The following is a 23,848-nucleotide window of genomic DNA, read 5'->3' as shown; positions in this document are numbered from 1 at the left end:
ATTTTAAACTGGATCTGTACTCAGATACTTAAATAAAGGTGCATCACTGGTACATGTATTTAAAAAAAAATAAAAATCAGAATACGTTGCAAAATCAGGCCAAATTTAGCTGCATTTTATAATTTTTGGAACACAAAAAAGACAACTAGAACTGTTATTCTGACTTTTTTTTGGAACAAAGTAGTGTCAGTATTTTCAATTTCATATCACATCTTTTGATTTTTCCATTTAAACAAGGATTGACTGTTTTGTTGGTTGTGTTCTTCTGCACAATAATAAAATTTAAAAAGTTTTATAAAAATTAAAATTAAATACTCTCATTTACCAAAAATATTTTTTTCCCTGAGACCATTCCTTTTAATGGACTTCTGAAAATTTCCTATCAGTTTAGTCTATAATTTCAAAGTCTGCCAGAAGAAGAATGCTTATGTTTCACAAATCCCCAAATTACAGATGCTCTTTTGCACAGGTACGAGAAAGTTCTCAGTGTGAAAAGCAAAGAACAAAATCAAATCAAAGCAGTGAGAATGAGGGCTACATCAGCATCATCGAATTTGAGAGAGGTCATAAAGAATAAGTCTTTAAATTACTTTTTCTCTGCTAACACACAAAAAAAAATTACTAGGAAATATTTTTTTTAGCACAATATTTAAAATTCCCCAGGAATACATTTTATATAATCAAAGACAAGATATAGAGACAAATTAAAATTTTATACTGCTCACAGAAGAAGTTCTGGCTACAATTTAAAAAAAATACATACTAAATCATATTACTTTATCAAATTATTCTTTGGATTTTTTTTTTTAATATTCCAAATAGAGAACCCATGAGCATAACTCTAAGCTAGCTTTAACCATCTGAAACTCTAGAGCATCTAGGCTCCCTCTGAAGGGAACAAAGAGGAACAGTAAAATTCTAAAACCAATTCACTCATCCTCACTCAGAGGATGAGTCATTTTCACTCAGAAAAGTCAGAGTGAAGCCCACTCTGGAAGCGTCTCTGTCTTTTTACTGGATATACAAGAACAACAGTTTTAGATTAACTGGCTATCTTTTAGGCTCTGCAGGTAATTGAACTTTAGTCTTCTGGGAAAATCTGAAGGAAAGTATGAACCAGGCTGGGTATTTTCCTCCCATCATTCCCCCTTGATGCTGGCTGTGTTTATTTTTATTCATCATAACATGTTTCTAATACATCTCATATTTAACACTTACCAGCTTTTCAAATACAATAGATCTGTCATTCTCCCATTACAACATAAAAAATCCAATGCCACTTTCCATTAAACTGTTTTCAGGTACAAAACTGAACTGAAATCTGATACAGGGAACATAATTCATCCCCAGGTTCCCCAGGCTGCTTTGCTCTGCACAGTGCCCCTCTTCTTTGACTGAACACAGATTTACTCTGCACTACATATCTTTCAGTGCAGAATAACTCAGCTGAACCTCTGAACAATAAAGTTCACATCTATTGTAATGGTTTTCCTTAAAACCAGATGTTTAGGTCAAATGTATTCCAGATAGACACACATCTTACTTTGTCATCTTCAACACCATCGTTGTCGTCATCCTCATCACAGGCATCTCCTTTACCATCTTTATCAAAGTCTTCTTGGCCAGAGTTAGGCAGAAGGGGGCAGTTATCCTAGCCAAAATAAATAATCAATACATTATGTTTACATTATGTCAGAATAACTTGCCTGAGCAGAAGAGTAGATATGGTACACCAGAGACTATAAAACAAAAGCAATCAGTCACAAACACTTTTTAAAGTGCCTGTTTGTTTGCTGCCAGAGATAGTAGTTCATTTGCTGTTTTCATATTGTAAAGTAATTGATATGCATCTGCAAATCATTCTATTTCTCAGCTCCTATTAAAATGATGTTTCCAGTAAATTTTAGAAGAAACTAGCAGAGAACAAACACACCACATCCACAGACATGCACTCTTACATCAACTTTTTATAGATAATTCACGAAATATGATTGAAGATTACATAAAAAATGTGCAGGTTTGGTTGCCAGAAAAATAAAGATACAAGCCAGTAGAAGGTCTTCAGAAATAGCTGTTCATATGGAAAGTTACTGGAATGGAGTAGTACACAGCAATGAAGGGGAACACTGCAAGAAAGGGTTTTGAAAAAAGTGTCTTTATACTGTTCTGCAAAACAGTAACTTTGCACTCCCATGGCTTTGAAACCAAAAGGTAAATTTATCTTCTCTTTATTTTTATCAGTTTTATAAAGAATGACTATTTTAAATGAGCAAGTCTTAGGATATACTGAAAAAACTAAGAAGTAAAATAGCTTGCTCAACTTTTAAAATGCATTTCTTTTTAAAATAATGAAATCAGTTAAAATGGATTGCAATTTTACCACTTGCTATGAATAAATACATCTAGGAAAACATACCGTTAGTCTCATTTTTACTCACATTCCAGATATACCTCAGCCCAAAATTGAATCTGCCAATAAACTGCAGAAATATCTTCTTTGTAACACATACTCTAAAAAATGAACATTATAGGAAGATTGCTAGCCCTGTTTTCAATCTCAGTGGTTCTAACAGAATAGATAATTTAAGAAAAAGAGAACTGGAAAATCTGTGATAATTACCAAAACCCACAAATTTTTACCAAATATCCGTGAACAGTCTTAACTGTCCATCTCAACACTGCTTACCAGTGATAAAAAAAATTTGAAATTATGAAACAAATTAATCAAGATGGTAAGTTAATTTTCAATCTTCATCAGCTCAAGGAAAGAAGTTTTTTTAAAATCATAGTACTCAACTAGGATATTTATATATCCTTATATTTAAGGATATATAAGGACCTGAAAATATGTGGTATTTTTGGGGAGGTAGGAGGGGTCCCCTTAAATGAAGTACTTGTGTCTATGAGATCAACACACATAATATAGAAAACACAAATCAATATTTGGAAACAGGTTTTTTTCTGAATGGGTTCAGCATGCTGGATTAATAAAAGCTAATCCTTTGTGTTACATCATGGGTCAACACGTTGCAGATTCTGATGACAGGAACCGAAAAAAGGATATACGAACTGCAATAGCCAAATTGGCTGAATCCACAATAAAGAGACACCAGCTACAGGGAGGAAGATCAACATTTTGGGCTCAAATTTCCATCCATATCTGAAACTCTTCGGCTGATAAAGTTCAGATTCACAGCTTCAAGTGGATTACATGAGTAACATATTCTCTCAAATAGCCCAATTTCAAACTTTCCTAGTCTCTTGCTCTGTATTTGTTTTAACCACTTAGTGGGCTAGAACTCATTCATTTTTGCATTCTTTTCCTCATTTTTAAAGCAAAAGTTATCGTGCTAGAACTTCGTGAGGGTTTAGAGGTAGATCACTTTAACATGGAGAAAGAGGAACCAGGGAACACACCACAACGGGTACGCATTGCTAAACCTACATGCCACCATTTTTAGGCTCCCCGCTGCTTATTTTCTCCTTGCCATAGTAATATTTCATTTTTCACCACAGTTGCACAGCTGCACAACAAGATCTAGGTGTAGAGCCAATGGTGGCAGGCAGATCATTCCCTAGGGGAGGGTGAGAGTTGGGACTTCACATCTCTGAAGGGTGAAAGAGGCTGAATCTCCCATCCTCTCCCCCTGAGCTTTTGCAATAAGGAGAACTCTTCTGTCCAATTATTCATATTCATTCTTCTCTTAGGGTCCTATTGTCAAAAATTATCTCACGCTCTGAATCCAGTTTTCACAGAGTGTGGTCTGCTTAACCCTTTTAAAAGGAAGGAGTAGTTCAAGAAAGGATTTAGAAGTGTAGCCTTTACGCGGCTACGCCTTGTTAAAAGCCTTGCAGGTGGGATTTCACACCAACCTGGGCCCAGAGATTCCTGTTTGGTTTTCACTAGCTGTGTGCTCCACGCCCATGCTTTAGGCAGCTCCTGCTCAGTGTGCTAACTCTATTCACAAGCATCCCAGTCTTCCGTGTACTCTGAGTAGGAAGAAATCCAAAGCAGAGGACTCTGGATTTAATTTTGAGAATCCCTTAATAGATCTTACTGGATTAAGTGAATACACATTTCAGAGCATCTCCTAGAAAATGAGCATGCTGTAACAGTCAAAAGTCAATGAAAGCAACCACCAGCTTCATAAATTAAAAGCATTACTCACAATTGTTTAGGAAAAAGAAAATTTTGTTATCACATGGCATTTTACCAGCCTTTTTCACTTACCTTCACACAGTGGTATGTTGCATTAGCAGCACAGATCAAGTTATTATTAGGCCAGCCATCCAAATCCGAATCCTCACCACAGATGCGTCCATCGCCAGCATAACCTGTCCTACATTCACATTTGTACATTGGATCACTGAAATGGCCCAGATAGATGCACTCAGCAGACTTATGGCAGCTGTGTGTCTTGTCCTTGCATGGATTCTCAGGTTCACAGACCTATAAAAGATAGAGTATATTCACTAAATTTTGATATTCACAGCGAGCTGTGTGTGCCTCACCCTTGTCAAAATCAAGCCAGTTATTTAGAGGCCTGAAGACAGGAACTTTGTTTTAATTGTGATTAGTAAATCATACTGCTCTGTCAGTTCACAACTCCAGCAAATGTGTACAATGAAAATAATTTAAAAAAAAGCAGAGGAAAATGTGGACATTATTAAACAAGCAATTAAAGTGATTAACACTTTCAGAATTCTATCTGCCTTCTTCCAGATGTCATCAATCCCCAGAAATGAACTGCAACAGAAAGTAGACAGTTCTCACCTCTTTCCTTTAGTGTTCTGCCTGACAGTATGCAAGGACTCTTATTTTCTTAAATCAGAGAAACCCTAAGGAATTCTCATGTTCACCTCCAGTAAGTTTTTGTTACCTCTTTCCTATCACTTTGCTTATTTTCTTGACAGTATCTGTGAATCTTACACAGATGTTTCACATGTAGACTTCATACGTTGAGTGAACCACAGACCGATTCAACAGCAACAAAGAGAAGGCATCCCATCACATCCTTTTTAATGTTTTTGTTTCGTCTATCTAACTGCAGTCTTCAATGTCACTTCCTCTTCTTGCTGTCTTTCACCACTGACAGGCTTTGGCCCAATGGAATTGAGGGAGTGAGAATGTCAGACATATATGTCTGATGGCATCAACATTAACAGTGGTATATTTATGAAGACAATCCTAATTCTTTAGTTTCCAATCTTCAGAATAGGTATACACATCCCAGTGAAAGAAGTGCAAAGGAGGGAAATGTTTGCTCCTGGAATTTTAAACTCATTTGGTGAAACTGTGCAGATGTCTAGAGAAAACAAAACCCTTAAAATGTCCAACCCCAAATTCAGTGTTTTGTTACTCAAATCAAAAATACTCTGGAACAGCAGTTATCTATCTCAGGTTATTTTTGTCTGGTATCCAAGTTTATCATATGCTGTCATTAACAGATATATTCAGTTGAGAATTACTCAGTTTCAAAGCCATTAAATTCTCTTCAACATCACTTACTTGTTTCTCTGTCTTGGCAACTTCCAGCCCTACTCCATAAGGCTGACTTCCTTTATAGCGTGGAGGACACGGCAAGCAGTGGAAACCTGGATTTGTGTTAACACAGCGATGGACCTGATTCACTTTAAAGCAGACATCTGACACAGCTATACACTGCAGGTAAGGAAAGAAAGAGGAAAACAATTAGATGTCTGCGTAATTCCTAGATAATGAAAATTTCATGGTGATTTCCTAATGTTAATGGAAACAAGTCCATACCTCATCAAGATCCTGACAGACAGTACCATTGCCAAGGTATCCTGCTGGGCATGGCCCACATGACCAAGACCCATCTGGGTAACTGCTGCATTCTGCTCCAGGAAAGCAAGGATTTGACAAACACCCATCTGGTAAAGACACACAAAAGTGTAAATTAAGTAACGAGCATAAAAGGCATTTAAAACTTCATTTAAGAAACAGATATTCTCTGTTCACTAGCTTAAATGACACCTGATGAAACAGACTCTTATGAAAACCCTTAGAATTAGGGTTATTAAGTGCATTTAATATACTATTGATTTAATATGAAAAGACTACAGATTGCTACATCCAGCTGAATACACTAGAGCATATTGAATTCCTATTTCAGAAATGAATACTTGTTCAGGAAAAGTCGGTATCAAGAATATATATAAAACTCCACTAAACAGCACCCAAAATAGTTAAATATCCTTTACTGAAACAAAGGTGTAATTAGTGGATTTCTGTAGTGTCAATTCATAATTACCTGTTAAAGAAATAACAGCATCATTAACTATTCAGAATGAATAACGAATGACTAAATACCAACCAATTGGGCAATCCTTCTTATTGCACATATCATGTTGCTTGGTATCTCCCACACATGGCTTTCCTCCATATTGTGGCTCTGGACTATTACAGAGGCGAGACCTCTCCCGAATTCCTCCTCCACAGGTAACAGTGCAGGCAGACCACGGAGACCAAGGACCCCACTGGCCATTCACTAAGAGATGCAGAAGAGAAGAGCATCACAGGCAATATAGTGGGGACAACATTTGGTGCCAATGACAACAACTCTTTCTTCAGATCCCTGGAGAAACTGGAGACAGTTTCTCATTATGTACATAGACAGATGCTGGCAGAGCTTTGCACTGAGATAGCAATATTTCAGAAACAAACAAACAAATGAAAAATACCCAACTGCTTTACAGGAATTTTTTGGCCAATAAAGACAGCATGCCATGCCAACTGGCACGGTGTATTTCTATTTAAGTTGATCAGAACCAGTATGATGTCTTCAAAGCTCCCTGCTAAGTTTTCACTTTGTACAGAAAGCAAGGTGTGACCACAGGATAAAACTTCTGCCAAGCCAAATATGAGATCTATGGCTCTTTTTTTACAGCAACAGTAGGGCTTATGCTCAGTAAGGTTGTAACTATTATTCTTGTTTTGTAATACATTCGTCAGTGTATCTTCAATAGTACTTCTTGATTGAGTATAAATAATTTATTTCAATGACGCTTCTGCATGTTTTATATTAGTAAAATTCTACTGATCCTGTTGTCATCAATTCTGAATTTTCTTGAAATACAAACACCTTTGAATCAAATTGTTTGTGCTTGGTACTGAAAAAACCCCAAACATATAGACAATGGTGTGCATCCTTAACTAAATAAACTTTCACTAACTTCACATGCATAGATAGGTCAAAAAACAGATGAAGTGCTTTTAGCTATTCAAGTACTATTGGGTTAGAAGCCTGACATCAGTTTCAAGCTCATATCCTGTTAGTAGAAAGGAAAGGCTGAACAAAGGAAGGAACAAAGGTAGATGTACAAAGAGAAAAAAGTGTGGAAAAATGACATGAAAGGAAAGCGAAAGTGAGTGGAATGAATGGTCTCTAAAAAGGTTTAAAAGTGTAGATGAGTAAGAAAGAATTATAATAACAACTGAATGTGGTGACTATGTCTAAAATATGCATGCATACTTTCAAAGAAGCCTGACTACTGGGGGACTCTGTGTCTGTTCTTAACAAGTACAGTGACAGCTTCCTTTTAGACAGAAAGTGGGGTTTTTCTGGATATGCAGAGATAAATTCCTAAAATGAAAATTTCTCAAACTCTTACTATTTAAAGTCAAATTATAGCTTGGAACATTTACAAAATCTCTGACTGCATTGTTGTCTTCATTTTCAAAGCACCCTTTTGTACTATTTAACTCATAAGCCAGAATTATATTTTCTGTTACAGAAAATCACTGTAATTTAGATCTGAATAAAGAAGAAATTCAGCTGGAATATTATTGCATCATTTTTGATTCAAGACCACAGACATACCTGGACATGGAACCTTCTCACACTTCTCTGTTTCACGCCCATTTCCTACACAGTTTTTCCCACCCATCTGGGGAATAGGAGAATTGCAGAGGCGGATGCGGGTGATATTTCCTACTCCACAGGTAACTGAACAGGAAGACCAGGGAGACCAGTGACTCCAGCCACCATCTTGACGTACTGTCAGAGAAAAGTGTAAAACTCAAGGAAATAGCCCACTTGCAGCGCTACTAGAAACTCACTTGTGAAGTTAACCTTCTAATGAGCCTCCCACTACATTTGATGTATGTCCAATCTCTTCCCTGTCACTGTCATTTACAAAGCCCAGCGTGCTTTCAAGTAAAGCTTTCTTAGGAATTTCAGTGACCAACATATGACTAAAATTGATATTAGATATTTAACTTAAAAATAACTCAGTTCAATGAAACAAACACTTGTTTAAAATGCATATTTGGACATCTAGCAGCGTCAGCTGTTAGATGCTGTCAGGGGTACCATATTAGCCTCAATATAGCACATACCTGCAATAGCATCAACTACACTTCTGGAGTATGATCCCTCTAAGTGCCTTAAATATAAAAGCAATTTGATATTTTGCAAAAGTCTTCCATGATTATTGCATTCCTAAACACAACTAAGCTAATGGAATGGGCCAATAACCATGAATGAATGGCAGATCTAAATGTGGCTCCGTATATCATTTCAGTTTCTAAACTGAATTCAAACAAGAGACTCCAGTTCATTATGCTGAAGAAAGGATCACTCACTATCTTTTTGCTTAAAAGAGCTGAGTCCAAAATGAACATACCCATTAAATTGTCAGGAAAAAGGACGATTATTTGAAAGGGGGAAGATGACACAGAATCTAAACAGAGCTACTTTAACTATGCATATATGAGTGTTTAAGTATGTACTGCCCTGACTAAGCTTGGTTTTGCTTGTCCGAAGAAGCTTTTAAAAAGGGAGAAATTTTATTACTTACTTCGATGGTCACATTTCTTAAAGCTGCACATCCTTGTCTGGATGTGTGGACCTGTACATTCACTCCTGGTGACATCACATGACCTTCCTCGCATCTGAGTCCCAGAGCCACAGGTAACCGAGCACTTTGTCCAGTCTGACCACGGTGACCAGCCTTCCTCACTGTCATCAGCTGCAGAGCAAAAGGTAAGAAAAAGTGCTTAGTTTCAAAAGTTGCTCTATTATCCTATTCAGAAGATTTTCACTTCTCTTTTTCTGTAGAATATGGACTTTATCATTTAGACCTCTCCTTTTCTATTTTTGCTTTCCCAAGCTGCCACTGAAATTAGGGAATTATGATTTAATATAATGAGAGGTTAGTGCAGATAAGAATCCTGAATCTTTATGAACTTGCGTGCAGTGTGTTTGCACAAGGCACTGATCTCTAGAGGAAGAATATCTTATCTCTAGAATGGACTGAGCCAAAAACTCAAGTCCCAGCTGCCTTTGACTTCAGAAGATAGGTCAGTATGATGAGATGTGGCCCCACCTTTGAACACTAGATAACAGTGAACATGATTAAGAGCACATTGTAAGAATATGCCTTGTGCTCTGAATGGGGAAAAAACCTTCCAAGTATATTATAATGCATTTTTATTTAGAACATCTAAGCAACCATTTTCTTCTGTAACAGACCTGTCAGGCACAAAGTGAAACGTAATGAACCCACACTGAAGTCAATTAATTAGTGAAGTTCTTAAAACTACTGTCAGTCCAAAGTCTAATTCATGGTCTGTGATACTGTCACAAATGTGGAGCACACTGTCCAGCTAGTCCAGATTTATACATAAAGCAATACACCAAAAAGAGAATATATGACAGAGAAGAAATAAAACAGAGTAACAGAATGACAGTAGGGAGAAAAAATAATTTGCACTCAATAAATATTGCATCAAACTGCATAAAACTTCTGGTCTGAAACTTAAACATCCTCCATAAGGAGTTAAGAAGATATCCTAACATGTTAGTCTGTTTTAATTAGGTAGTATGGAAAAGAAACAGTAGGAGACAGTGCTATTACAAACCAACAAAAATCAGAATGTCCAGCCTTGGAAAACACAAAGGGGGAGAAGGATGCTTTTACTGTTTTGTGTCCAACCCAGTTAAGCAGATTATCAGTTTAATTCTAAGCAACCAATATAATCGCTGAAGAGAGAGCAACTCTTCCAGAAGGTAACTTCAAGAAGCCAAGTTACTTCATCTGATCTTTGTTTACGTAAATGTTTTATATTTGATCTTACCTGCCTTGGCGTCTTAGTTGTTTTGACTTTTCCAAAACACTGGTAATGATTTTAAATATTGCCAAAGACTATTTTTCTCTTTGGCTAAATACTCACAGTGAGAGCAGACTGGGCAGCATTCACCTTCAACAAAAGATGGATCAGCACAGGAGACTGCTGGGCAGGTGATTTGATGGCACACGATTTTAGAATCCTACAGGCAAAGAAATCAACTTACTGACTTATGCTCACATACTGAGGCAAATGAAGGTGGGCATCTGGGAAAGTTTCACATGTGGAAATTCTTTGATTTAACTGTCATGGATATGGAGACTACTTTTTACAAATATCAGTAAGTCCAGGACAAGACCTGAGTAAATATGACCTGACCTGCACAGCTGAGCCGGATTAAATCTGCTATCCATTTCTACAGAGAAGATGACTGTTTCCAAAACCTTACCTGGCAGGTGCACTTGGTGCAGCTATCTACAATCCAGCTTTCATTATCTGCAAAGACACGACCATCTTGCCAGCAAACTGACTGGTTCTTCAGTGTTTTGTTAGGCCCAATCAATTCCCACATAATTTGGTTCTCTTCAGACTAGAAGATGAAGTAAATGAAAACAAATTGTGTACTTTGTAAGTAAACTGTTTTAACTAAACAAATTGAGACACCACTGGATTTAATTCTTCCATTAGAAATGTATATTTTCACATATTTCTGTACATGAAGAAGATGATCTCGAGTATCGTAATACTGCATAGCAATTCCTCTAGTAATGGTACAAACACAGTCACACAATATTAAGGGAAATCTGTTCTTAGAAGTTTTGCTTTCCTCTAGTATATCTCATTTTTAGATGAGAAGCTTTTAGTCCTGAGACATATGGCACAGTAATAAAATTCCTTCAGAAATAATTAACTGATTCAGAATAAGAAGAGGGGTGGACTTCTGTAAAATGTTGCCATCATACTTCAACTATGAAAATCCCATGCATTTACTTACAGTTTAGTTAGGTACCCTGTGTAGCCACTTACTGATGTAATCATAAATGATATAAGCATGGTAACAATGCTTTAATGGTACACAGGCAAGGCTGGGATTGCTAGCTTTCAATTTCCAAACCTGCAGTAACCTTTAAGAGGATTGATTTCCCCTGTGTACGAATGCATGTGTGCGCTCTTTTAAATCCAGTCCACGAAAACCAAGCCTTCATTAAAATGCTATACTCAAGAACTGCATAACTAGTCACAATGAAAACACGACTCCTCTACATCATGTAGGTATACCAACAGGTATACACATGTAATACAGAGATCTCTATTAACTGTCTTTGGTGTAAAAACAAGAAGGAAAGAGCACTTCACAGCAGGCCTCTTTCAGTTTTTCAGACTTACAGGTACCTACCACTTTTTGGAGATTATCAGCTAAGTTGTTCACCACAATGCGCAAGCCAGTGAGCTCCGTGAACATTGATCCCAGCTCCTCACAGGAGCGGTCACAAAACTCAGCCTTTCCTGGTTTCTCACCCACATACTCCGTTGTGATCGCAGGGCTCAAGTGAAGGATTTCAGTGCTCTCATTGATGGTGTTCACTTCAGCTGGTAGCAAGAGAAGGAAAGGGAAGAGCAGCATATACAAAGTTCTTCAACAGATTATAGATTCCTGCTGAAATCACAGATTGGCACCCATGGCTAGGATTTAAATACATCTATTTTGGCACAGCTTCATGCTTATTATACCCATGAATAAAAGAGAGGGGGTTAGATGTCAGCTGGTTCCAATTATAGGCTTTCTCTTTTCAAAATTAAGAGCCAAGCTGTGTCTCACGTGGCCCTCACTTTAAAACTGTTGGCACTGCAACACATTCATTTATGAAGAAGGCTAACAAAACAACACAGTATCAAAAAAGCAAACCCATTTTATCTACTCAAGCGACATGAAAGGTTTCGGATTTTTTCATGACCTATCACATTTTCTTGATGCAGAGAAAAAGGCAGGAGAAAGTTTTCTTCCAGAAAATTATCCTTGTTCCATCCATAAACTCCATAGTGACCCAGATCAAATTTGGGCCATTATGTAATTTATACCAGACTTTGGGCTGCTCTATATTGCACTGCCTGGTGTTAAACTCAGAGAAGCTCTTATAATAATAGTTTCATTCTGAAGTGAAATGGAGATCAAGCTAAGATCAGACAGAATATTTGATCTGTCATTCCAAACACTCCTCCAACAGGCAAACTGTAATTAAAACAGGACCTTGCATGCATTATATAGGGAGAACTGGACATAATCTAATACTATTTTAAAAGACATCCCTGTCTACAGCAAATTTATGAAAAATAGTATCACAGAAAACATAATTTTTAATTAATAATAAAAGCACATAGATTACTAAATAAAACAGTCTGTGCTCTGTTGTACACTCAAATTTGGTATCAGCTATACTGAAATCCACACTGCCCCATCTCTCAGTAAAGATTTATTTACCAAATTTAGTGATGTTGGAATGGCTCAAGGCTACCAAAAAGAAAAGGCAAGCAAAGGATATAGCAATTTAAAAAGAAACAATCAGCACAGGAATGTGTGTCATAAAACACATGATTCAAAACACCCCAATACCATTCTGTGTTGACAAGTCAAAGAAGGTGGCAAGGCTTCAAAATTTTAAGGGCTTGATTTGGTGCTTTACCATGCAATGTAAAGTGTATATTTAAATACAAAAGGAAATGAAAATGGGAACAAAGTACTCTTCATTCATTTAGAAGGCTAGAAATAAAAGAACAAAGGACTAACCCATAATATGACATTAAATGATTACTTCTTAACCATAGTTAAAATCATTGGCTTGATGTGCTTTTAAACTAGCTATGAAGCATCTACCACTAGCCAAGGTCTACAAAAAATTATTTGCAGTTTTCCAAAGTTGAAATAATTGTGCAGCTTCATTTATAGGATGGGAGAAAACCACATAGTAGACCAGAATTCTGTGTCATAACAGTTTACTTCAGCTGCTTTTTGATTCCCTGGAAAGAATGCAATTTTCCTACCACACTGAAACACTAGATTTCTCAGATCCTCCCATAGCACTTCTCAGGTCATTAGTTTCATATTTTTCAAGCCAACATGGAGTGTGCCTTGACCGGAACATTCTGAGGACATTAATAAAGCTGCAATCTCAGCAGGAAACATAAACCAAAACTATGTTAGAAGAACTAAATCCACGCTTCCTACTGGTACTTGGCAGTAACTGAAATAAGATGCCTGAGGATCACTGGGAAATCAGTTCTCTGCTGCTGGCTTCCTGCTAATTTCCTAAGGACCACATGATTATCTTTAAAATGAGAAACCAGAAGAGCAAAATGTGAATCCTTTCACATATGCAAATGACATTCTGTTGATATTGCTCAAGAAGGGATTTTATTGATGTTTTTAGGCATGTTTTTATCATCTCTCCTATCCAGTGCTGCACATAAATCCTGCCTAAAGGATTTCCTGCCACCACACTACAGACATACTTTCCTACCCTCAACCCAACAGCAATCCCAAGCTACCATTTCACCATACCTCACATTCTCGTATTAGGATGAAAGATACACTGGAAAAACACAGTCCTGTCCCTTTTTTTTGTACTCGAAGCTGAGGGCACTTCATTGGTAACATCTGCCTTGCTGTTACAGGACATTCACACAAATATAGCATCTTTGTGCCCATACCTCAGCTCAACAAGTGGGCCATCAAAATGGGGAAACGTACCTTGTGGTCAGTAACATAGCACCCATGGCTTTTCACCTGTGGTAATTGTCACAAGCAGTGTCCCCCAAGGTTCAAAACTGGGCCCAGAATCATTTAACTCATTCATCAATGACTTGGATGAAGAGGTAGATGCCTCCTCACCAAGTGTGCTGATGACACAAAGCTGGGACAAGTGGCTGATCCCCCAGAGAGTTGTACAACCCTTCATAGGGACATCAATAGGTTGGAGAGATGGACAGATAAGAACTGTCCTGCCCATCTACCCAGCCATGGTGAGGCCACATCTGGAGTCCTCTGTCCAGTTCTGGGCTCCTCAGTACAAGAGAGACATGGAGCTCCTGGAGCAGTTCCAGCAGAGGGTTACAAAGAAAATTAAGGGACTCAAGCATCTCCCTTACAAGGACAGGCTGAGGGATCTGAGCCTATTGTCTTGTGAAGACATGGCTGAGAGGGATCTCATCAATGTCTATAAGTATCTAAAAGGTGGGTGTCAAGAGGATGGAGCCAGGTTCTTCTTGGCAGTGCCAAGCAATAGGACAAGAGGCAGCAGGCAGAAAAGGATGCACAAGAAGTTCCACTGGGATATGAGGAAGAACTTCTTTATGTGTGGGTGACTGTGAACTGGAATAGATTGCCCAGAGAGGTTGTGGTGTCTCCCTCACTGGAGATACTCCATGTGCTCTAGAATGACTCCGATGGAGCAAGGACATTGGACCAGAAGACCCACTGTGGTGCCTTCCAAACTTACCCATTCTTGATTCTGTAATTAAGCTGGACAGGAAATGTCAGAAAATCAGACATGCACAGAACAATTGTCTCAAGTAATTTTGATGGCCTCAAACCAGTGTGCTTTCTTTTTGTTGCTGCACAAGAAATTTCCATCTTGTAATGTTCTCTTTGTGTTGCAAAGTAAAAATAAAAATACTGTGAATTGAACTATTTGCTAAATACTTTCCAGGAAGGATAAAACAAAAAATCCAAATCTGTATGATTTATCGGACCTGAAAATTCAGTAGTTGACAGATGTGATAAAAAATACATTAAGAAAATATTATCTGTTGGTTATAGCTGCAACAGCTAAATAGTACAAGAATTCCTCCTAAGGTATGCATCAGAACTCAAATTATTCTTTTAGGCTCCCATAGGCTTCCTCTTCATAGTAGAAGTATAGTGATATCCCATTTCTGCTTAGTGATATTTCAAAACATTTGGTCACACTATTTCCCTTTGTGGTAATCAACCAATAATAATATAAAAGATTTGTAGACATTGACTTTCACTGGCTTTCCTGTTGCAATCCACCTACACCTAGGGATCCCATCCACTTGACTGAGAGTGTTCTGCCTCTGACTGCTGGATGTGTCCTCAAAGTTCTACCTTGACTTCTAGGGTTTCTGTTTCCTCTGATAAATGTCAAAGGATATCTTAACTGTATCCTTCGTGAAACCATCCTTTTATTCAGACTACAATTAGACCTAAATTTTCCCACAGTAGTTCTGCTTCTTAAGCATTTACTTCCACTAACAAAGTTGAAAACTAGTAATCAGTAGTTCCAAGTAATTTCTGAGTACAGAAAGCAGCTTGGCTGGGAAAGATGACAGCCACCAATATGAGGCCATGTCTTCTTGCCTGTGCTATCTAAGACCACTTCCATTCTAGCCCACTTGACTCATTTCTAATACACCATCACACTTGTAACTAAGATCCTGCACCAGGACACACCCCTGAAACATACGAAATAATCAAGATTCTTTATCAACATTTAAAAATTGACTAGAGAGCTCAGTTAATTTTTCTAGGCATACACACTCCTATAGATACATATATATATATACACACATACACACATTTATATACCTTCTAGAGTGTTTTTATTACAAAATCTCAACACTCTGTCTCCCTTTGAAGGAGTCAAGACCTGCTATGGATTAATTTCTGGGTTTTGCATAAACAAGGAAAAAACTTGAGCTCGTCTGCTTAACTGATTGGCTCTATGTCACACGTTTTAACAAAGTGACAAAAATCATGGTATTTCAGATGGCAGGAGTTTCAAACAAAACCCTGAAGTCCTGAGTGGCTTGTGCACCCACCACATTCCTCTGATAGAGTTAGCTCTGATTCTTGTCAGTTACAGATAATGGGAAGTAAAATAGACAGAACTTTTCAGGAGCTGGAGTACAAACCTTAGCACATACTTGACAATTAATCACAATCCTTTCATGAGGAATCCAATACACTCCTACACACAGAGTGCTCCCCTCCTGGTGAGGTCAGCATGAATGGGACTAACAAGAACACGTCAGCCTGTCATACACATGCTTTCCATATCTCTTCCTTTTATTTCTTATTTTCCTGAGGTTGTTTTGATTAACAATACTTTGGGATTCAAACCCAAAGCTTCTTCCAGTCAACGAAGTTATTGCCAAGGAATTCAGTGTCTCTAAGACTGGCAGACTAGTTCATGCACCCACCGACAGTCAGAAGCAGAATTCAGAAGCAACATTACTTGTCTTGTGCTCAAAGAATCACAGAAAACTCATCGAAGAATGTAGATATTTTTACACATATGCTTTTTTTCCTTCTATTTCTGTTAATTTCTTGCTCGACAGCTTTTCTCTCAAAAACAAGAGGCTCAAAGGTGTAAACCTAAGCAACATGAACTAAAATAGTAGGCTAGAGAGTAGAAATGGTATTTCAAGATAGCTAAAAATATGCTTCTATTACCACCACAAAGCAATTCATTCTCTTTTTTATTTCAAAGGGATCTGTTTTAGGATAATATGTCACCACTGAGATTTCTAATTTTCAGAGTCAACTGAACAGTATAATAAGACAAAAAAAAAGCCTTACTTGACTGGCTTCTCTGGCATCCTCTTTTATGCAGAACATCCTCTATTGAAGTATCAAAGATTAACTGAATATTTTGCAAAAGACCCTGTAATAACAATTTAAAAAACAATTAAAAACAGCACGATCAATTTGGAAGTAACTGATAACTGATCTGTTTCACTCCCATGCTACTGACTGGATTCAGCTATAAGTAAATATATTAAAAACAGTCTACAAAGCATTAAACCTGACATACACAGAAAAAAGTGTTTATGGTTCTGTTATACACAATTTCAGAACTAAAAGCAACAAAACTAGGTATGTTCTGAAATAAGTTCTTATAAAAGTTATTAATCTGCTATGAGCTCAAATCTCCATTTTCACAGTGAAATTCAGACTGTAGGTCTAAAAGACATTAATCATGAGGTCAGAGACAACTTTCCTTCACCACTGCACTTCCATCCTTAGCCAGTTATTCCCAGGCACCATAGTTCACTGCTTCCTCAATTGTGCTGACACTACCCGGACACAACACTATAAAACCAGACTGTATCTACTTCACTTAAAAAAAACCTCAAGAAAAAAAATAATTAAAAAACAGATTGTTTCAGCAACCAACTTAACAGTACAGCTTCAGAATCAACTCTATAAGCACAACTGATGGAGAAATTTAGTCACAGAAGCTGTGGGCAACAACTTCTGATGTCCTTGCCAGAACTGGTCACCCCATGGAACCACTCCAGCATGTCACGCTCTGGTTGAAAACTAGATGGCACAACATGATGAGAAAGAAAGCCTTTTTGACATTTTTGAAGCCATGAGTTCAAGTTTGATTTCAGCTGTCAGTGAAAAGATGTCATCCTTAAAGCACTTGGGCCAGATCACATCACTATATGAGGCAGAAGGTAACTTTCATTTGACAGGAAAACCAGAAAGTTTATAATTGCTTCATTTTAAATGCTTTCCACAAAAGGAAAAAAAAACCCTCATTCACAGGGCTGATCAAAACATTTTATTCTATTTATTTTGTCTTCTTTTTTAATTTTTTTCAATTTAAATTGAAATTAAATGTTCAAAATGGCAAACCAAGATGTTCTGTTAAGGAATGGACCAACACCACATACTTCAGCTCCATTAAAAATTCACTTTTTTCTTCTTCTTTCAAATAAGAAATAAAAATATTGATATGCTTTTATGATTGGAATAGATAGATTTCAACGGAAAAACAGTTCTTAAAAAAATTTGCAAAGAATTCTACAAATCACCACAAAAATGCAGTATGTCTAGGAGTCTTACATCTGGAAAAGAAAATGGAAGGTTGCATAGGAAAGCCCAAAAATTGGTTTTGTACACTTTTCCTGGACTTCGACTTTGCTTTACCAGTCCTTTGCTTTCAGGAACCCCAAATTCACAGAACACAGATCCCGCAATTAATGAAAACACACTCTGAAGAAAGTCTGCTTGAGAACACCTGTGACCCCACCAAATCCAAGAGGTGCTAGAAAAAACCTGCGCCTATTGCATCTTCTCAAACTACTTGCAGTTACCTTCTTACCTCACCAGAGACCTAAGCTTCTGCAGGTCACCTACCCTGAAATGATTCTCCCGAATGGATCCTTTTGCCACGTACAGTCTGCTGTTCTCTGCTTTCAGCTGTTCATAGAAAGGCTCCTCCAGGATGAAGCTGTCAATAAGGTCACAGCCAACATAGAGGTTGTAGTTCTCCCCTGTTATTTGCATGGTGAGGTTCTTCCACTGTGAGTCAGCAAGGTCCACGTCTTCCAGGGAAATCACATTCTGGAAGCCATCCACCCAATAGATAAGGTCCAGGGTGTTGGCCCGGCCATTGGAAATTATCTCAAACTGCCTCTCACTGATGCCAGGACCCTCTAAAGCAAGGATAGTGCCTCTGGATTGCCTGTCCTGCCTCAGGGTGGCTGAAAGGATAAAGCCCTCATTCTGTCGTATTAGTCTGACAATCTTTTTTAATTTCTCTGGTTTACATGGAGGTATATGGTCAAACCGAATGAAACGATACGCTGGGACAGTGGGGTCTGGACCCCGAAACACTTTTGCTCCGACTGTCTTTCGGTTTATGTTACTGACTTGAAATAAATCAAAGGTAGTCTCCTCTTCCTTGTCACCATCTGAAAAAAGTTAACAGCGTGTGACAATGTGTCTACAAAAAGTTTTACAAGAAACAACTCTGCACATTATACTCAGTAACTGCAATCATATGACAGATGAAAGGACCAGCAGAGTAAACACAGTACTTTCCTACTTCCACAAACAGAACTTTTGCTACTAGCATGCAAGTGAATCATATTTTCTTCCTGTCATTTTCATCTACATGACAATTCTCTCCAGATAAAAATACTTTTGATTATATAATAAAACGTGGCTTTATATTTTATAGCACTATATAGTACACACTTGTATATATATATATACACGCTGCATACCATGTATATGCCTACACATGGATGCCTGCAGCAATTTATTCATTAAATATTTTTAATTTATATGAATGGATATGGAAGCTGAGGCAATTTCAAATTACGGGAATCCATGTGGCTACATGACAACAGGAAGCAAGGGATTTGTTTTTTAAAGATACCAACCAAGAAGTCAGACATAAATGAAGGTCTGGCACTGTGTCAATTTTCATTCTACTTATATTTGGTCTGTAGATGTCTATTTCTCTACCTCTGTCTTTTTAAAATGTCCATCCTACTCAGTGATTCTGTTTATGTTGCTTTCACCATACATTTCCACTGCACAGAAAAGTATAACAGCAATTATTTCTGAGATTATATATATTTTGATCAATAATTTTTAAAGACAGCAATTTTTGGATATTTATTGAGGAATCTTCATTGGTAGGACACACCTACCAAAACTAATCCAGGCACTTCTAAAATAATCCTTTATGATTACTTTGCCCATTGTAGCTCAGGTAAGCCAACATTTTACACCAACTTTTAGCTTTGAAAGTTACTCTATATCTAGTTAAGAAGTGTCAGAACTTACCCTGAGCATTTGAGGAAACCCACAGGGTTATCAAGACAGCAAGCCACAACAGCCCTCTCCTCTGCAGCATTACTCCTATGAATAAACCAAAACGTAGTACATATTAGAGAAATAATATTTATCAACTTCAAATATTTTAATTTACGTCATGAAATGCCATAAACAGCAACTATACATATAAAATCATAATTTTTATCTTGTCTGATTCTTGTAATACTAATTTTGGGACTATTCTTGATGCTAGAAATAAAACAACATCAAGTGAAGGGAAGAGGAATTATGGATGATAAAGCTCCATTTTATCTAAATGCCTTTAATTAAAAAAAAAGGAAAGAAGTACAGAAATATACATTATTATTTTGTCCACAAAATTTCAGTAGCTGGCAGAGACCAGATGATACTACAGGAGATACAGTAGATTGCTAGCTATACCTTTACTTTGGAGCACAATATTCAGCTAAAAATCCTTGTAGGATAATGGGATCTCACTAGATGTTGGTTCTGAGTAATAGAAGTACTTTTCAGTACCAGCACAAAAACTTCTCTTTCTTGTGTGTGTGTATATATATAGGTATATATATAATTTATTCATTCATGCAATTCTCCATACCCACCCATCGCTGGATAAAGTGACTTTTAACGTGATGCTGGTTTTGCCGTCTGGCACTATGCAGTTATGAGCCACATAATTGCATTTCCATATGTGTCTGCACTCACAATGAATGGAGCAGAAGCATTCCCCGGAATGCGCAGGCATCCAGTCCTCCGGTACAGCCAAATCACTTCAGCACTGCCAACTCCACACATTTTTGTAAGGACTCAGGGATACCGCCACCTCTTACTGTCTGCATTCTCTTTGTCCTATGGGGAACCCTTATTACTTGTCACTCCCAGGGTACCACCGCTACACTCAACTACCGTCAGGCGCCAGGACGCCTCCCTCCCCTCTCGCACTCAGCGGTTCCCCGTCGGTCCCTGCCCGGACGGGGGGCACGGAGGCGGGCAGGGCTGCTGCGGGCAGAGGGGGTGCCGCACACCGCCCCCGGCCCCTTGCCCCGCGGCCGCTCCCTTCATCCTGCTCCCCGAACACCCACGGGGACGGCAGCGCGGGCGGCTGCCCACGGCGAGCTCCGGCCGGGCGGCGGGCGGAGCAGTCCCCGCCGCCTTCCCCGGCCACGCCGAGCGGCAGCCGCCCCCCGGGGACCTTCGCGGCGGGGCACGACACCTCCCCGCCTTGCGCCTCACCTGGCATGGAGGAGCCGACGGTGCGCTGGGGCTCTCCCGGGGTGAGGCCGCTGGGGAGTGGAGCGCGATACGATGCTACCGCTGCCGCCGTCGCAAGTCCTTCCACAGCCCCGCGCCCCGCGCCGCTGCCTTTATGGGCTGCGGGCTGGGCCCCGCTGTCAATCAGCGGCGCCGGGGCGCGCCCCAGGCTCGCCCCTCCGCGGCGGTGACATAACCCCCCACCGCCCCCTCCCCACCTCGGCTACCTGCGGGGCCATCGCGAGCCCGGGCCCGCCCTCGGCGGGCGGTGCAGGGGCGGTGCGGGAGGCCGGCAGAGCGGCCGTGGCCTCCCCCCGGGGAGCGGAGCGGCGCGGAGGGGCGGGAGCGGCGGCCGAGCGCCCGTCGGTGTGGCGGGGGCCCGAGCGCGGCCGCCCCGGCGCAGAGCAGCCCCCGGGAGGCGGCGCCAGGCCCCGGCAGCGGAGACGTGAGCGCGGCCGGGACCCGCCGTCGGAGCGTCCCGAGCCCGGTTCCCGTGGGCGGGAAGCGCATCCTCGGCCCCTCTGGCCTGGCCTGGCACCCCCTGGGGCTTAGCGGCACCCGGATGGCTGAGAGCTCGGTGCTCCTGCCGCCACCGCGACAAAAGCTGGCCTTCCCGAGGGCTCAATTCCCTATCACTTTTATCCTTTGTATTTGTAAATTGCACAGCTGCTGAAATAAACACAGCCCCATGCAGCGCTACGGGCTGGGCACAGAGTGGCTGGAGAGGTGCCAGGCAGAAAAGGACCTGGGAGTTTGGATTGACAGGAAGCTCAACATCAGCCGCCAGTGTGCCCAGGTGGCCAAGAAGGCCAATGGCATCCTGGTCTGTGTCAGGAACAGTGTGGCCAACAGATCCAGGGAAGTGATTCTTCCCCTGTACTCAGCGCCGGTGGGGCCACACCTGGAGTACTGTGTCCAGTTCTGGGCCCCTCAGTTCAGGAAGGATGTCGAGGTACTGGAGCAGGTCCAGAGAAGAGCAATGAGGCTAGTAAAGAGACTTGAACACAAGTCCTATGAGGAGAAGCTGAGGGAGCTGGGGTTGTTCAGCCTGGAGAAGAGGAGGCTCAGGGGAGACCTCATCACTCTCTCCAACTCCCTGAAAGGAGGTTGTAGCCAGGTGAGGGTTGGTCTCTTCTCCCAGGCTGCTATCAGTAAGACAAGAGGGCGTGGTCTTAAGCTGTGCCAGGGGAGGTTTAGGTTAGATATTAAGAAGAAATTCCTTGCAGAGAGGGTAATCAGACATTGGAATGGGCTGCCCAGGGAAGTGGTGGATTCTCTGGAGGTTTTTAAGATGAGACTGGATGTGGCACTTAGTGCCATGGTCTAGGAACCATGGTGGTAGTGGATCAAGGGTTGGACTTGATGATCTCAGAGGTCTTTTCCAACCTGGCTGATTCTATGATTCTATAAAAGGCGAGACTTGCCCCAGTCACCTCCCCCACTCCATTAGTAAAGTGCTCATTGGAGGTCGGTCAACAGCTCCTCAAGTGAGCCCAGCGCCTTGGTCCTGCTGTTCTCCATAAGAAGGACCATCGCCTTTGATTCCAAGGAAGGTGTTCTGGGCTTACTGAAGCATGCTCCTCTTGGAGGGAATCTTGCTTCAGGGTAATGCAAGTGGCACACAAGAAACCTTACTATTAGGCTGATCCCACTCACATTGAGAGGACTGAGAAGTATCTCCTAAAGCAAGGACTCCAGTAACAACTCTTGAATTAAATGGTCACCGTACTGAGGAGTACCAGCACAGCTGCCAGCACTATGCTCTGCATGGAACAGGAGAATGGATCCCTGTTGTGGGTCCACAGAACCTGCCCTGACACGTGGAAACATTTCAGAAGTCAAACTAGAAGACCAGGATCCCATCTGCTGAGTCCTGTACTGGGATTGCAGAATATCTATGGAAGGATCCTTCAGCCGATTCAAAGAGGCATGGATTTGGCTCATTTGCCCTCAGAATCCAATAAATGGAGCCCTGCCAAATGTATAGGTGGACAAATTTCACTAATGTTAACACAAAAAAAAAAAAGGAAGGAAGAGCGAGCATAGGAAGTCACCAACTTTGCTCATCACAATTTGAAATTCCAGTATAAAAAGTTGTTGATGTTTCAGAACTCAGAAGACTTCAAAAGTTTCAATCTGTCACTAAAGCAGAAAATGCCAACGCAAGCACTGCTCCGTTTCCTTTTGCCATGGAATCTCCTTCCAACTTGGCTGGACTTGGCCCTGCAGGAGAGCAAGAGCCAAGGAGCCTTCCCCTTTCTTACAAGGTCCAGGGGACTGAGCCAAGCTAGGAGGGAGAGGGCATTTTGTCTACCCAAGACATTTGGTTTTCAGTTTTGCAAAACCTCAAGAATTTAAAAAAATAGCTAATGATGTTCACAAAACCTCAAATTATACTGAGTTTACTCATTCTCCCTGCTATATTAAGACTTAGTCTTTATATCTATATATGTAGCTGTATGGTGTGTTTTCCACAAGACTTTGAACAGCACTGGCACAACTCTCATCAGGAAGCTGCTCTGGGATTATATTGGAGAAGAGAGTGCAGCAAAGAGAGTGTTTAAGAGACCAGGAAAGTATCTTTGAGATAGTGTGGTGCATTATTTGTACACGTATATGCGAAGCCTTTTTACATTTTTAAGTCAGTAAAATGACAATAAAGAAACATTTTATTGTGACTACTTTTAACATGCTACCTCATAGCAAAACTCGTTTCCATCTCTGTGAGTGTTACGGGAATGAGGGATTGATAGCATATTGTTTCAAGCTTAGTTATTTATGTATAGGACAATGACCTTTGAGAGGACAGATTTGGTTGTGTTCTTTCCACGACTGTGAAAATGCTCACTGCTCACTTTCCTCTGGCCACCTCAGAGGAATCTTCTTTC

General features: G+C 40.0%; 1 protein-coding gene across 3 annotated transcripts in view; it reads right to left on the bottom strand.

Moving 5' to 3' along the window:
• The window catches only part of THBS2 (thrombospondin 2), a 34,032-nt gene extending 12,764 nt beyond the window's left edge, over positions 1-21,268 (bottom strand). The window contains exons 1-14 of one of the 3 annotated variants that reach the window (XM_027686116.1): positions 21,188-21,268; positions 19,698-19,772; positions 18,258-18,814; positions 16,689-16,773; positions 11,490-11,683; positions 10,542-10,682; positions 10,199-10,295; positions 8,824-8,994; positions 7,845-8,021; positions 6,339-6,512; positions 5,768-5,895; positions 5,510-5,662; positions 4,232-4,450; positions 1,544-1,651 (exon numbers count right to left, since the gene is read on the bottom strand). In XM_027686116.1, coding sequence (XP_027541917.1) covers positions 1,544-1,651; positions 4,232-4,450; positions 5,510-5,662; positions 5,768-5,895; positions 6,339-6,512; positions 7,845-8,021; positions 8,824-8,994; positions 10,199-10,295; positions 10,542-10,682; positions 11,490-11,683; positions 16,689-16,773; positions 18,258-18,814; positions 19,698-19,767 — 2,274 coding nt within the window. In that variant the 5' untranslated portion in view covers positions 19,768-19,772; positions 21,188-21,268. Of the gene's footprint in view, positions 1-1,543; positions 1,652-4,231; positions 4,451-5,509; positions 5,663-5,767; positions 5,896-6,338; positions 6,513-7,844; positions 8,022-8,823; positions 8,995-10,198; positions 10,296-10,541; positions 10,683-11,489; positions 11,684-16,688; positions 16,774-18,257; positions 18,815-19,697; positions 19,773-20,578; positions 20,630-20,942; positions 21,125-21,187 lie in introns of those variants that run through there. The other 2 variants (XM_027686108.1, XM_027686123.1) reach the window with 2 other exon arrangements.
• Between the last annotated feature and the right edge of the window lie 2,580 nt (positions 21,269-23,848).

The sequence above is a fragment of the Neopelma chrysocephalum genome, unplaced genomic scaffold (assembly GCF_003984885.1).
Source record: "Neopelma chrysocephalum unplaced genomic scaffold, ASM398488v2 Primary Assembly neopelma1_23, whole genome shotgun sequence".
Lineage (NCBI taxonomy): Eukaryota > Metazoa > Chordata > Aves > Passeriformes > Pipridae > Neopelma > Neopelma chrysocephalum.
Note: the sequence above shows the minus strand (reverse complement) of the source record. Positions and strands in the feature narration are given on the sequence as shown.